Source organism: Phascolarctos cinereus, unplaced genomic scaffold, assembly GCF_003287225.1.
Source record: "Phascolarctos cinereus isolate Bilbo 61053 unplaced genomic scaffold, phaCin_HiC Scaffold_5;HRSCAF=322, whole genome shotgun sequence".
Classification (NCBI taxonomy): Eukaryota; Metazoa; Chordata; class Mammalia; order Diprotodontia; family Phascolarctidae; genus Phascolarctos; species Phascolarctos cinereus.
In genome coordinates, this window is record NW_027555958.1 from 455,331,862 (window position 1) to 455,345,667 (window position 13,806).

Below are 13,806 nucleotides of genomic sequence, written 5' to 3' on the forward strand. Positions count from 1 at the left end.
TATGGAAGCCAGCATGGGGCAGGGGGAAAACACTGAAGGTAGAATAGAAGGCCCTGGGCTCAGACCTAGCTCCTCCCCCATGAGCCTCAGTTTCTCTATCTGTAAAATGGAGGAGGAGGGGAGAGAAACACTCTAAAGTGCTGGAGAAATGGGTCCTGGGGTTAAGAGCCATCCATTTGCCCTCAGGTAGGACCTTTGCAGGCTGGGAGACTTGGTGCCACTCAGTCAGGGCCAGGAGTCTAGGAGGCTGGGCAGAGGGAGGGCCTGGCTGACCCTTTGGCTACAGTTCCAGTAATGGAGAGGGGGGATGCTGAGGCCCCCCAGGGGCCTCTCTGGCTCCTGAGTGTGTGTGTGTGTGGGGGGGGAGGGTTGGCTGGTTTCTGTTCAGAGTAGTCTCTCCTGCTCGGTCCTTTGTGTCCCAGGAGCCTGGGCCCCTCTGGACAATGAGACTATTGAAGGGGAACAGCTGGGAGTTTCTCTGGCCCAAAGAAGGACCAGTACCTTCTGTGAGTGTTGCAGAGTGGGAGGGGAGAAAATATGTGTGTGTGACCAGCCGTGTAAGAGGGGCAATGATAAAACTTTGAAGCCCCCTCCCATGGAGTGACAGAGAGCAGCAGATGTTGGCTACTGGCAGAGAAGCCTGGAAACTCAGAATGTCAGAGCTTGGAGGAGCCTTAGAACGTGGAATCAGGGGTGAGAGGGTCCTTAGAACAGGGAAGGTCAGGGGTGGGAGGGGCCTTAGAAAAGGGGATGTAAGAGCTGGGAGGGTCCTTAGAACAGGGAAGGTCAGAGCTGGGAGGGGCTTTAGGACAGGGAAGATCAGAGCTGGGAGAGGCCTTAGGACAGGGAAGGTCAGAGCTGGGAGAAGCCTTAGAACAGGGAATATCAGGGGTGGGAGGGGCCTTAGAATGGGGGTGTCAGACCTGGCAAAGGTCTTAGAACAGGGAATGTCAGAACAACAACAGTCAGTGATGAAGAGAGAAGAGGACTGGCTAGGAAGGTCTTCCAGGCATTCCCTTAGGTAGAAATGACGACCTCCACTAGACAGATAACCCGTACTGAGGGGCCAGAAAGAGGATTAGGAGCCAGCAAAGGCTGGAGGTGAACCAGGAGCGTGGGGGGGCCCTGACGTTCAGGGAGAAGAGATTATTAACAATGCCATATGCCGCTGGCCTGGAGGAGAGCCCTTGAGACAGGGGACAGAGCAACACTGTGGAATTTGATGATTAGACCCTTGGGCCTTGGTGACCCGAAGTGGCGAGGGCAGAGTCAGAGAGCAGGTAAAAGGAAATGGAGGCCTGAGGCACAGGTGACTTTTTCTTTTTTGGTGAGGCAATCATGGTTAAGTGACTTGCCCAGGGTCACACAGCTAGTAAGTGTCAAGTGTCTGAGGCCGGACTTGAACTCAGGTCCTCCTGAATCCAGGGCCGGTGCTCTGTCCGCTGTGCCGCCTAGCTGCTCCCTAATGAATGGAGTCTTGAGCAGCCCTGGGAGAGGCTGAGCTCCCAGGAATAAAGAGGTGGTTGGCCTGGACAGACATGTGAAATGCAGCGTGATCACATTGGCGCTGCACTTCAAGGAAGGCCATCGATCTGGTGGAGTGTGCTCAGAGGAGGGCAATGATGATGGTGGCTATCACTTGAGGATCTGCTCAGGGACTGGGGGTGCTCAGCCTGATGACTGCAAGCGTTGGGAAGAGGGATTAGACTTATTTTGTTTGTCCCCCCCCCCACCCCTCCCACTTTTTTTTGGTTTGATATCAGGATGAAGTTCTCAACCATGAATGGGGTCCCAAAATGCAATGGGGGCTGCCTTGGCAGGGGGTAGACTCTTCCTCTTTGGAGGCCCCTCAAATAGAGGCCTGGATCTCCTGTCCAGTACATTGTATCAGGGCCTGGGTTGGCCTAGATGCCCTCCCAGAGGACATTCCAGCGCTCAAATTCTGTGAAAAGGGAGGAGAGATAGGGCAGTAGCTGGGTACTCAAGAGAAGACTTTCTTAGGATTGAGGAACCTGGGCCTATTTGTTGGGAGATTAAAAAAAGCAGGTGGTGGGGGAAAGGTAGAAGATGCTTGAGAGGAGGGACGGTCTGGACCAGGCCAACAAGCATTCATCGTGTAGGAGGTGGCGTCTCAGCCGATCCCTAGAGGAAGCCAAAGTATCTTAACAGGTAGAAGTGAGAGGTGGGAGGGGTATTCAGAGGATCTTAAATCTAGGCCAGAAAGGGCCCTCAGAAGCCATCCACACTAATGTCTTCCTTTTACTGCTGTGGAAAGTGAGGCCTGGGAAGAAGCGACTTATCCAAAGTCACCCCAGGTAGCAAGCATCAGGCATGATCAGAATCCAGGTCTTCTGACTCCCAAACTGATGCCCTTCCCACAGGTAAGGTCCTAGAGCAGTAGGAGAGAGTGAGATCAAGGGAACAGTCTGAATGGGATTTACCGTGGCAGGTAAAAGGCTATGCCTTTTTCCGTGACTGAGAAAAGGAGAAGACAGTGGGTGGGGAGAAGTGGAAGATCTGAATAGTGGAGGAGGGGGCTTGTCACAAAGTAGCACAGCCAATAGGGTGCTATACTTAGGTTCAGGAAGACTTGGATTTGAATCATGCCTCGGATGATACTTTCACTCTCCTACCCGGGAAATGAAAGGATTGGACTTGATGGCCTTTGAAATCTCTTCCAGCTCTAAATCTATATTCCTATATTCCAGTTAGATTTACAGATAAGGAAATGGAGACCCAAAGAGCAAATGAAATATTTAATGCATCATCACTAGTAAAGAGCAGCACAGGGTGGTGGGGCAAAGCATGTATTATTATGGAGGCCTGTGGTCACTGAAAGGGGACCTGCCTTGTTTCTCTAAGGCAACCTCCCTTTCCTACACTGAAGCCAGGCTGTGATTCTCGGTGCCAGAAGCCTCAGAGCCTGGGCCCATCATTTCCACTTGGCGTTGCCCCTGAGTGCCCTGACATGATCTCAGGGCATCTTCTCACCCAAAGCAGCCCCCGTGACAGGCTTGGATGGGGGCTGAGGGTGGGTAGTGCCCTGGCTCCCCCACTACCATTGGCCCTTGGCTGGGGTCCTGCCTCCGGGCTCAGCCAATGCCTCCTCCGGCCTCCCACTGTCCCCCAGCTGGTTCTCCCAGAAGAAGGGAGGGCAAGCTTCGTCATCCCAGCTGGGGACCAGCTGCCTTTCCTTGGCTGGGCCAGGAGCTTCCCATATAAGGAATGGGGAGCCAGGCCATGCTCTCCCCCAACTTCATCTGTGCTTTCCTTCCCTGTACTGCTGTGGTGTGACTGCTCACTCTGAGTGTGGGGGGGGGGGAGCTAAAAATAGGTCCCAGCCCCTGGCAGTGGAGCCTCAGCCCTACTCAGAGGCAGGAGAAAGGCTGGGACAAGCAGCCTGGGCCTAATGGGCAACGATAGGAAGCAGGAAAGACTGAAAAGTGCTGGGGCAGGGACTCTGGACACCTGGATTGTCGACTTATATTCACTATCTCTGTGGCAATGGGCAAAACACCGCTCCCTTGCTGGGCCTCAGTTTCTTCATCTGTCAAATGGTGGTTAATCTGATTTACCAGGAGAAGCATTTTGTAAACCTTGTTCGTCAGATCCTAGATTCAGAGCTGGAAGGGACCTTAGCATCCACTGAGTCCATTTTACAGGTGAAGCCACTGAGGCCCAGAGAGAGTGTGACTTGCTCAAGGTCATACAGACAGTCAGTAGGACTGGGACCCGGGTCATGGGACCATCAAGCTGGAGCTAATAAGGACCTGGGAGGTCTTTGGGTCTGGTCCTCTCGTATTACAGGGGAGGAAACTGAGGCATGGCCAGGCTGAAGGGACTTGTTTAAGGGCATCCGGGTAGTAAGTAGCAGAGAAGGTGGTGCTGGGTGGCGGGAAGTCATCTTCAGGGATTGGAAGGACTGTGACCCGGAGCAGGGATTGGATTTGTTCTGCTGGGCCCCAGAGACAGGAGCCACAGGGGAAGGGGGAAGTTAGAGAGACAGCCAGATAGGCAAAGCCAAGACAGAGAGGAAAAGAGACAGAAAGAGACAGGGAAAGAGGAGAGAAGTAGAGTCAGAAGAGAGAGATGGAAAGACAGAGACAGAAGAGATAGAGAGAAAGTGAGATAGAGATAGAGACAAAGAGAGATAGAGAGAGGAGAGATACAGACCGAAGAGAGATAGATAGACAGAGAGAGATGGGGGAGGGGGACAGTGAGGGGAGGAGAGACAAAGAGAGGAGAGAGATAAGAGAGAGAGAGAGAGACAGAAAGAAAAAGAAATACAGAGATGAGGGAGAGGGAGGGGAGAGAGAGATAGAGACAGAAGAGAGATAGAGATAGGAAAGACAAAGAGAAACAGAGGAGAGAAAGAGAGACAGAGATGGAGAGACAGAAACAGAGAGAGATGAGGGGAGAGGGATGGAGGAGAGAGGGAGGGAGGGAGGGGAGAGAGAGAGAAAGAGAGAGAGAGAGAGAGAGAGAGAGAGAGAGAGAGAGAGAGAGAGAGAGAGAGAGAGAGAGAGAATTTTTTCTCACTATAAGGAAGTTTCCTAACAATGCTGTCCAGGAGTGGAATGGGCTGCTAGAGGAGGTAATGACCTCCCTATAACTAGTATTCATGGTATGGAAGGAATTATGTCCATGTATGGGTTGAACTCTATGACCTCTGAGATTCTGTCCAACTCGGAGATTCTAAGATAGATCTACATACACCCTTGGATGTCTGTTTTTTGCACATGTTAGTACCATTCCCACAGACAGACAGATGGACATAGCCTTGTAGATGCATGCCCCTGACTGAGCTTCTCTCTCTTTCTGCTTGCTTCTCCCCACCTCCCTCCCTCCCCACTCCGCCCCAGCCAGGAGCTGCCCAATATCTTCCACTCTTTGCATCAGTTTTTTTTTTCCTGGTAGGAGGTTTTTCCCTTTGCCAAGGGGTGTGTGTGTGTGTGTGTGTGTGTGTGTGTGTGTGTGTGTGTGTTTTTCCATTTTTAACACTGGCTCCCTTGCATGATGCTATGCCTGCCTCTCTCTTTCTCTCTCTCTCTCCTCTCTTTCTCTCTCTCTTCTCTCTCTCTCTCCTCTCTTTCTCTCTCCTTCTCTCTCTTCTCTCTCTTCTCTCTCTCTCTCTCTCTCTCTCTCTCTCTCTCTCTCTTTCTCTCTCTCTCTCTCTCCTTCCTTCTCTCTCTCTCCCCCTCTTTCTCTCCCTCTCTCTTTCATTTGCTAACCCAAGGCGCATGACAGCCTGGGCACGCCTGGCACTTGTCACCATGGTAACAGGATGGTGGTGGGCTAGCTCACTCACTTGGAATGTGGGCCCCAGGAAGGCTGGCTCTGAGGGGAGCGGGAGGGGGCGGTCTCCACCAAGTGGTCCCTTGCAAAGGTAGGAGAGAATAAGGAAGGGGCTGAGGGACAGAACAGTGAGGTGGGGTCTGGAGCCAGGGCACTGGGAAGACAGAGATGCTTGGGATGTGGGCCTGGCCCCTCTCTACAGCTAACCCTTGGTGGCCTTGGGGAAGACTCTTACCTTCTCAGCCTTAGTTTTCTTCCTTGTAAAAGGGAGGGATTGGACTGGACGACCCCTCCAGGTCTTCCCGGCTCCGCATGTGTGAGGATCCTTCCCCCAGCTGAGTCTGGCTTTGCTTCCAGGAGTGTGTCAGGGCACAAGTGGGGGAAGTCCCTGGAGGTCTGTGCAGAGCATGCTTGTCACACCTGTGGGGGGCCCAAAGCTGGGCAGGGGAGGGGGTCAGGACTGCACCAGACAGGGCTTGGGAAAAGGACAGGCTTCAGATCCAGTGCCTCCGAGAAGACGATTTAACAAAAAAAAAATGTGAAGTCATACATGGGGATTCAAAACAATGAACTCCAGGAGTGTTACATAGGGGATGTGTGGCGAAAGAGTCATTTCTATGAAAAAGATCCCAGGCCAGTGATCCGTGCCCACCTGGGCTTTCTATTCTCTCCTCACTAGTTAATGGAAATCAGAGATCATAACCTTGAACAGGGGATGTCGGAGCTGGGAGAGACCTTAGAACATGGAATGTCAGAGCTGGGAGGGGCCTTAGATCAGGGGATGTAGAAGCTGGGAGGGGCCTGAGAACAGGGGATGTCAGAGCTGGGAGGGACCTCTTAGCATACCTGGTCCAGCTTCCTCATTTAACTGGTAAGGAAAATGGGTTCTAGAGAAGGATAGTGATAGGCCCAGGGTCACACTGTGCTCAGGTCAGGACTAGAAGCCCTGTCTCCTGATCTCCATGGTTTACTAACCAACCTTGTCTAGATTAACCTGACCAGGGCCCTAAGTCAAGAAAATGTTACTTGTGCGTGTTTCAAGAATGTCTTGAAAATGGCCCCTAATTCTGCTACCAAAAACACCCCACAGAACCAGTCAACACTAAGTAAATTAAACTCCTTGAAGGAAAGAAAGAAACATTTATTAAGTGCCTACTGTGTGCCAGGCGTTGTGCTAAGCACTTTTAACAAATATCTCATTCAGGTCTCAGAACAGTCCTGTGAGGTAGATGCTATTATTATTATTCTCATTTTACAAGTGAGGAAACTGAGGAAGAAAGCGGTCAAGTGACTTGGCAAAGGACACATGGCTAGTGTTTGAGCCTTATTCCAGGCCTCGAGGTCTAACCATTGTCCTTCCTAGATTGCCTGGCACAAAAAGGGCGTGTTACAAATGCTTTCTTGTTGGGTAGGACTAGACCTTTTATGTGTCAGGGGCCCCCTTGGGCAGTCTGGGGAAGCCTATGGAGCCCTTCTTGGAATCATGGTTTTCTAAAAAATTCATTAATTAAAGGCAATGCTAATTTCATTCAGTGAAAACAAAGATATATATTTTTCCTATCCAAGTTTGTCTTTGTACACCTCCTACTATTTGGAGTGTAAGCTCCTTGAGGGCAGGGCTGTTGGCATTTATATTCTTGGGGTTGAAGGCAGTGCCTGGAGCCTAGGTAATAAATGCTTGTTAGACTTTGGGCCCTTTCTGTGGGATTTGCTGCTGAAACCTTCCCTATTTGCTCTCTCCTCTGTTAGAATGGAAGCTCTTTGGAGGCTGGGAGTGCCTGACTCCTGTTTGGAAGGCTTATAAATGGTTCTTAAATAACTAATTAATCGAATTGTTGATTGATCAGATTGAATTGGTACAGATAATGGAGAGTTGATACTTGGCCATCCCAGGCCCAGGCATGGCCAGGGTAGGCTGCCACCTAGCACGGCCATCGGCTGAGCCTAGGGCTGGGAGCTGCTCAGAGATGGAGCGACTTCTGTAGGATTGACAGAGAAGGGTCAGGCTAATGGGGGTGCTAGTGGTGGGGTACACAAGCCTGGTTGGTGAGGAGAGCCTGAATCTGAGTCACAGGGTCTGGGGTCCAGGGTAGACTCAGGGTGCAGCTCTGGTTTCATGTGCCAGGATGGCATGAGGCAGGAGGTGTCCATCCTAGTCTGAGATCAGGGGAGCAGCTGGGACATGGGTGAGGTCACACTGGCCCCCTCCCTCCTGGGGCATGAGGGTGGGACCCAATCCAGGGCTGGTGTGAATTTTTTTTGCTAGTGTTAGGAGGCTTGAGAAGCTTGGGAGCTCAGGTCAGCAGGGAGCTGAGGCAAAGCGGAGAGATGAGAATGAGCATTGGTCGGCGATTAATCAGGATCTTCTCTCTCTCCCTTTCCTTCTCTGCCTCTCTCTGCTTCTCCACCCCCCTCCCCTTTCTCTCTTTGTCTTTTATGCTATTTATTCTCTTTCCTTCTGTCTTTCTCCTCTCTGTTCTTTCCTTTTCCTGGTCTCTCCTTTTTCACTCTTCCTCTTCCCCTCCCTGCTTTGCTCTCTGGGGCTGTATTTCTGTCTGCCCTAGGGCCTCACCTCCATATTCTCAGGCCGGGCATCCCGGAAGCAGGCTGCCCAAGGCCAGGACCCAGCTGGCACCATGGAGACCTACAGGAACCCAACAGAGGTACAGATGAGCCAGCTGGTGCTGCCATGCCACACAAATCCCCGAGAGGAGCTGAGCGTGGGTCAGCTGCTGAAGTGGATAGACATAACTGCCTGCCTCTCAGGTAAAACCCAAACTCCTCGGCTCCACATTAAAGGCCTTGCACCACTGTGATATAGGCTGTCTTTGCAACCTCATCACACACTGCTTTCCTCTGCATACTCTGTGGCCATCTCCTGCACACTTACTTTCCCACCTCCGTACCTTTGCTTGTACTGTTCCAGATACCTGGTGTGCTGTCTAATAGTAACAATGGTGATGAGGACTCATGATTCTAGGCCACCTTAAAATTTAGGCTGCATTTTTCTTGTAACAGCACTATGAGGAAAATACTATAGAATCTCAGAGCTGAAAGGGATCTCAGATGTCCTCTCCTCCAACTTGTACCTGAACAGCCATCTATAGCTGCCCTGAGGAGGAGTCATCTGGTCTCTAACTGCAGCCCTCCCGGGAGGGAGAGCTCCCTCCCTCCCTCTGGAGGCAGCCCTCTCCAGTCTTGGATGGCTCATTGTTAGGGAGTTCACACTGACATCTGGGTGACTTCCCTGGCTCCTTGTTCTGCACTCTGGGGCCAAGCAGAAAGTCTATTCACTGCTCCCTGGACAGCTCCTTGAAGAAGGCTGTCATGCTCCCTCCCCACCCTCGTCTCCCCTTCTCTAGTCTAAACACCCTCATGTCCTTCATCTTACGACCTGTCCAGAAGCTCCTCACCCTCCTGGGTTATGTTTAGCTTGTCACCGTCTTTCCTAAAACGTGGTGCTCAGAACCCAACACAGTCTTCTAGGCACGGCCCCACTTAAGGTAGAGATACCTCTGCAGTCCTGGGCACTGTGCCATGATGTTAACTCTTAATACTTAGCTTTTCTATAGCACCTTAAGGATTATGAAGTTCTTTATAAATATTATCTCATTTTATGCTTGTAACAGCCCTGGGAGGTAGGTGGTATGTTTCTTATTCTCGTTTTACAGATAAGGAAACAGGCAGATGGAGGTTAAGTGACTTGTCCAGAATCACACAGCTAGTAGGTATCGAAGGCTGGATTTGAACTCAAGCCTGACACCACTGTGACATTTCACTGCCTGGTAGTAGTAAGGTAGTACATGTGTCTTTATTCTCATTTTACAAGGTGGGGAAATTGGGGCCAGGGGCATGGCATAATAAAAGGAGCCCTGGATTGGAGTTGGAAGATCTGGGTTCGAATCTTAGCTCTGACATTTTTCTTTGTGTCCCTCCCTTTCTCCGGCCCTGCTTTTCTCTCCTATCAAATGAAAACATGGTATTAGTTGATCTCTAAACTTTTTTCTAACTTCAAGTCTTGTGACTTACATCTTGGCCAACGTCACCTGGGTAATATGTGCTAGAGCTGAGACTCAGTCCAGGCCCTGGACACTAAAGGAAGTGCCCTCTCTCCAACATTCTTGCCCCCAAGGCTCCAGAAATAGAAGGGACCCCCAAGGTCATTTAGTCCACCTTCATTTTACAGATGGGGAAACTGAGACTGTGAGGCGTTAAGTGACTTGCAAGGAGTCATGCAAACATTAAGTAGAAGAGCTGGGATTTGAATCCAACTCGTACGTCCTTTCAAGGACAGTGTATGTGTCATGTCTACCATTCATTCATTCATTCATTCATTCATTCTATAGGCATTGTGCTGGGCAATAATCATAGGGTGACGGGACCTCAGAGGCCCTATTTTGCAGTTCCCTAATTTTAGAGGGGGAAACTGAGGCCCAGGGAGATTTATTTTATTTATTTAGTTGGTGAGGCGATCGGGGTTAAGTGACTTGCCCAGGGTCACACAGCTAGTAAGTGTCAAGTGTCTGAGGCCGGATTTGAACTCCGATCCTCCTGACTCCAGGGCTGGTGCTCTGTCCATGGTGCCACCTAGCTGCCCCAGGGATTTGTAAATATAAACAGGACACGGTTCTTGCCTTCATGGCGCTTACAACCAACCTGGCAGCCAAAGACTCTTGTGGCTTCCTTGTACTCATATATACTGTTTGTATGAGCCAGGATCATTAAACATTTATTAAGCACCTACTATTTGTCAGGATACAAAGAAAGCCCTCACAGAGCTCCCAGTGTAAAGGGGGAGGTAATGTTAACAAGGAGGTAAAAGCAGAGGGGTGGTGGTGGTGGCTGGTATCCAGTACAGGGTGTGATGAAATCCTGCCACCCAGGAGGGAAATGTCCCGAGGAGGTGGGAATTACAGGGCTGATTTCATTGTGCAGAATGATGTTCTGGAGATCATGAGGTCCAGGAGAGCAGCCAGGTGGGAAATGATGAGGGGAATTCCCCAAGTGCCCTCATTGGACGGTGGGGATCTGGGAGGAGCCCCCACAGGTCCCCCTCCCCCTCCAACCAGAGGGAGAAGGGGTAACCTTAGACAAATTCTTTGTCTAAGCTTTAGTTCTTTCTCTATAAAATGATGAAGCTTGGACTAAATGCTATCTGAGGCCCCCTCCCGGCTCTCAATTCTTTTGTCTCTCCCTCCTTGGTTCCTTCCCAGCGCCTCATTTGGAACAGTAGAAATGGTGCTATTTGAATCCCAGCTTTGCCACTTATGACTGGAGTGACCTTTGATCGGAACCTCAGTTTCTCCATCTATAAAAGGGGCATCATAATACTTGAACTAGCCCAGCTCCCAGGGGTGTCACGAGGACAGTGTTTTTTACATCTTAAAGTGCTGCCAAGACAGTCACCATTTTATTCTGAATGGGCCTTGTCCCGTGAACTTGGCATTGCCTGTCCCCTTGTCCTGACTCCCTTGGCAGTGTGGATTCATGGGAAGTCAGAGTTGCTGGGGGAGGATCCTGGTTTTCCTACTCACTAATTGGGTGAGTCACTTTGTTCCCTGGGGCCTCAGTTTCCTCATGAGTAAGAGGAAAGGATTGGGCTAGATGAACCCCTTGTCCCTTCCAGCCCTAAATCTGAGGTCCTTTGGACGTGGCTGTTGGGGTTTGAAAACTTGGCTCCCAAATCCAACGGCTCGGGACTTTTTAAAGAGAACAAGATTTCCCTGGGGGCCCTTGTAAGAGCAGCCAACCAAATGGTGGTTTAAGGAGCAAGAGTTGGGGGATGGGGTGGGGGGAGGGCGGTGCCTCCTGAAGGTCCTTTCTGTTCCAAGCAGGTGTGTCTGCCCTCAGCTTTGCGTAAAGAAAGACACAAATCCCTCCACCCCCCCCCCCACCTGCCTCACCAGTGCAAGGAAATTGAGAACAAAGCCAGCTGCCATGGGCGACCAGCCGGGATGGGGCCAGTTCAGTGCAGTAAGCACTGAGTAAGTGCCTACTCTGTGCGGGGCTCGGGGTGGTGGGGTGAAAAAGGAGACTTTGGGCCCTAATGTGCAAGGGCGGCGGCTTCAGGCTCGATGGAGACTTCTGGTTAAGAAGCCGCCCATTGTCCCTTGGGCCTGGTCCAGAAGGTGGGGCTGGAGGGAGGTCCCCTCAAACCACTGGAAGTGGGAGCTAGGGCCCTTTTCCCAAGCCGGTCCCAGCTTGATTCTTCCCTGCCTGGCTGAGCCTCCAGACAGAAGCAGGGGGTGGAAGAACATGAAGGGGGACAGACACACAATCAAGGCACTGAGCAGGTGGCCTTTTTTTGGGGAGGGTAGCCCCCAGACCTGGGATGGGAGGGAGGAGTATAGAACATGAGCCAGAGGGACCTCAGAGCCTTGGACATAGAACACAGCAGCATGCCAAATGTCAGAGCAAGAAGGGACCAGCTTAGAGCACAGTGTGTAGGAACGGCACTAGAATGTGAGAAGACAGAACCTAGAATGTGAGGACACCGAGCCTAGAATGTGAGGATACCGAACGTAGAATGTGAGGACACTGAACCTAGAATGTGAGGACATTGAACCTAGAAAGTGAGGACACTGAACCTAGAATGTGAGGACACTGAACCTAGAGTGTGAGGAGAAAGAACCTAGAATGTGAGGACACTGAACCTAGAATGTGAGGACACAGAACCTAGAATGTGAGGACACTGAACCTAGAATGTGAGGGTGCAGAACTTAAGATGTGAGGACACTGAACCTAGAAAGTGAGGACACAGAACCTAGAATGTGAGGACACTGAACCTAGAATGTGAGGGTGCAGAACTTAAGATGTGAGGACACTGAACCTAGAAAGTGAGGACACAGAACCTAGAATGTGAGGACACTGAACCTAGAATGTGAGGGTGCAGAACTTAAGATGTGAGGACACTGAACCTAGAAAGTGAGGACACAGAACCTAGAATGTGAGAAGACAGAACCTAGAATGTGAGGGCTCAGAACTTAATATGTGAGGACACAGAACCTAGAATATAAGGACCCATAGTCCTGGAGTGGGAAAAAATCTCCAAGTATAGAATTATTAGAACACTGAACATAGAGCTCAAAATATGCAATGCCATAAAACCAGATTTTTATTGGTATTTTGTTTTTGCCATTGCCTAGATTTTCCCTGGTATCCCTCCCCCTCTCCTCCCCCAGAGATCCATCTCTTATGTTTATCATATCTCATCTTATTTTTAAAAAAGAAAAAGTAAAAGAGGAAGAAGAGAGGAATACAATGTTCCAGCAGGAAAAGATATCAGAACACAGAATGTTAGAACCTAGAACACAAATGGTTAGAACTGGAAGAGACCTTTGAAAGTGTGTTATTAGAGCATAGAATGTTAGAGTAGGAAGGGATCTTGGAAAATACAATGTTGTTCACAGAACATAGAGCATAGGATAAAATATTGAACATTAGAGCATTGAACATAGAACCCTCTTAGAGTGTTAGAGCAGGAAGAGATCTCAGAAGGTAGAATGTAAGAACCTAGAACACAAATGGTTAAAACTGGTAGAGACCTCTGTACATGTGCTGTTAGAATCTAGAATGTTAAAACAGGAAGAGATCTCGGAAGAGAACCTAGAACATTAGATCAGGAAGCTATCTAAGAACATAGAATGTTAGAACCTGGATGATTAGCACAGGAAAGGACCAAAACTCATCCATAAGCATTGCATTGTGGTGGTGTTCAGTGGTTCAGCAGTGTCTGACTTTTCATGACCTCATGGATTATGTCCATGGAGTTTTCTTGGCAAAGATGCTGGAGTGGTTTGCAATTTCCTTCTCCAGTGTGTCCCCATTTTACAGTTGAGGAACTGAGGCAAATAGAGGTTAAGTGACTTATCCAGGGTCATACAGCTATCAAGTGCCTGAGGCTGAATTTGAATTTCTGTCTTCCTAACTCTAGGCCCAGCACTCTGTGCACCATGGAGTCCCCTGGCCGCCAGAATCGTGTTTAAAAATGCTTAGGATAAAATACAGGTTACTAAGGAGCTTAATCCTATTAGAAGATGGTTATCTCAGTACTTTTGAAGAGCAAGTTATAGAGCTCAGGTTAAGAGCCCCTGCACTGAGGGTCTGGTGTAAGCCCTGCAGTCCTGGCTGTGCAGATCTGAACCGTGAAGAAAGGCCCTGGTGGCCAGCCCGCGGTCAGTGTGGTACATTGGACAGCGCCTAGGGCTGGCAGTCCCGCCCCTGGGTGATCCAGAATGTAAGCTCTTTGCAAGCAGGCAGTTTCAGTCTTTGCTCAGATGCCCCCAGAGCCTGGCGCAGAGCACAGGCTTATTAAATTCCTGTTGATTGATTGATACGGTGGAAAGAATATTGTATGTGAAGTTCAGACAACCTGGGTCCACTTGCTACCTGTGTAGCAAGTCACTTCTCCTTTCCTGGGCCTCAGCTTCCAGATCTGCAAAATGGGAATGGTGGACTAGATGAACCTCAGGGGCCCTCCCAGCTCTAAATGTATGAGGTTGTGAATTTGGC

At 50.1% G+C, this 13,806-nt stretch overlaps 1 protein-coding gene across 1 annotated transcript in view; it reads left to right on the forward strand.

The window, feature by feature from the left end:
* ACOT11 (acyl-CoA thioesterase 11) overlaps positions 1 to 13,806 on the forward strand; it is a 92,312-nt gene that overhangs the window by 26,252 nt on the left and 52,254 nt on the right. Inside the window, exon 2 of the mRNA XM_078156658.1 lies at positions 7,860 to 8,061. Coding sequence (XP_078012784.1) covers positions 7,860 to 8,061 — 202 coding nt within the window. The remainder of the gene's footprint in view (positions 1 to 7,859; positions 8,062 to 13,806) is intronic.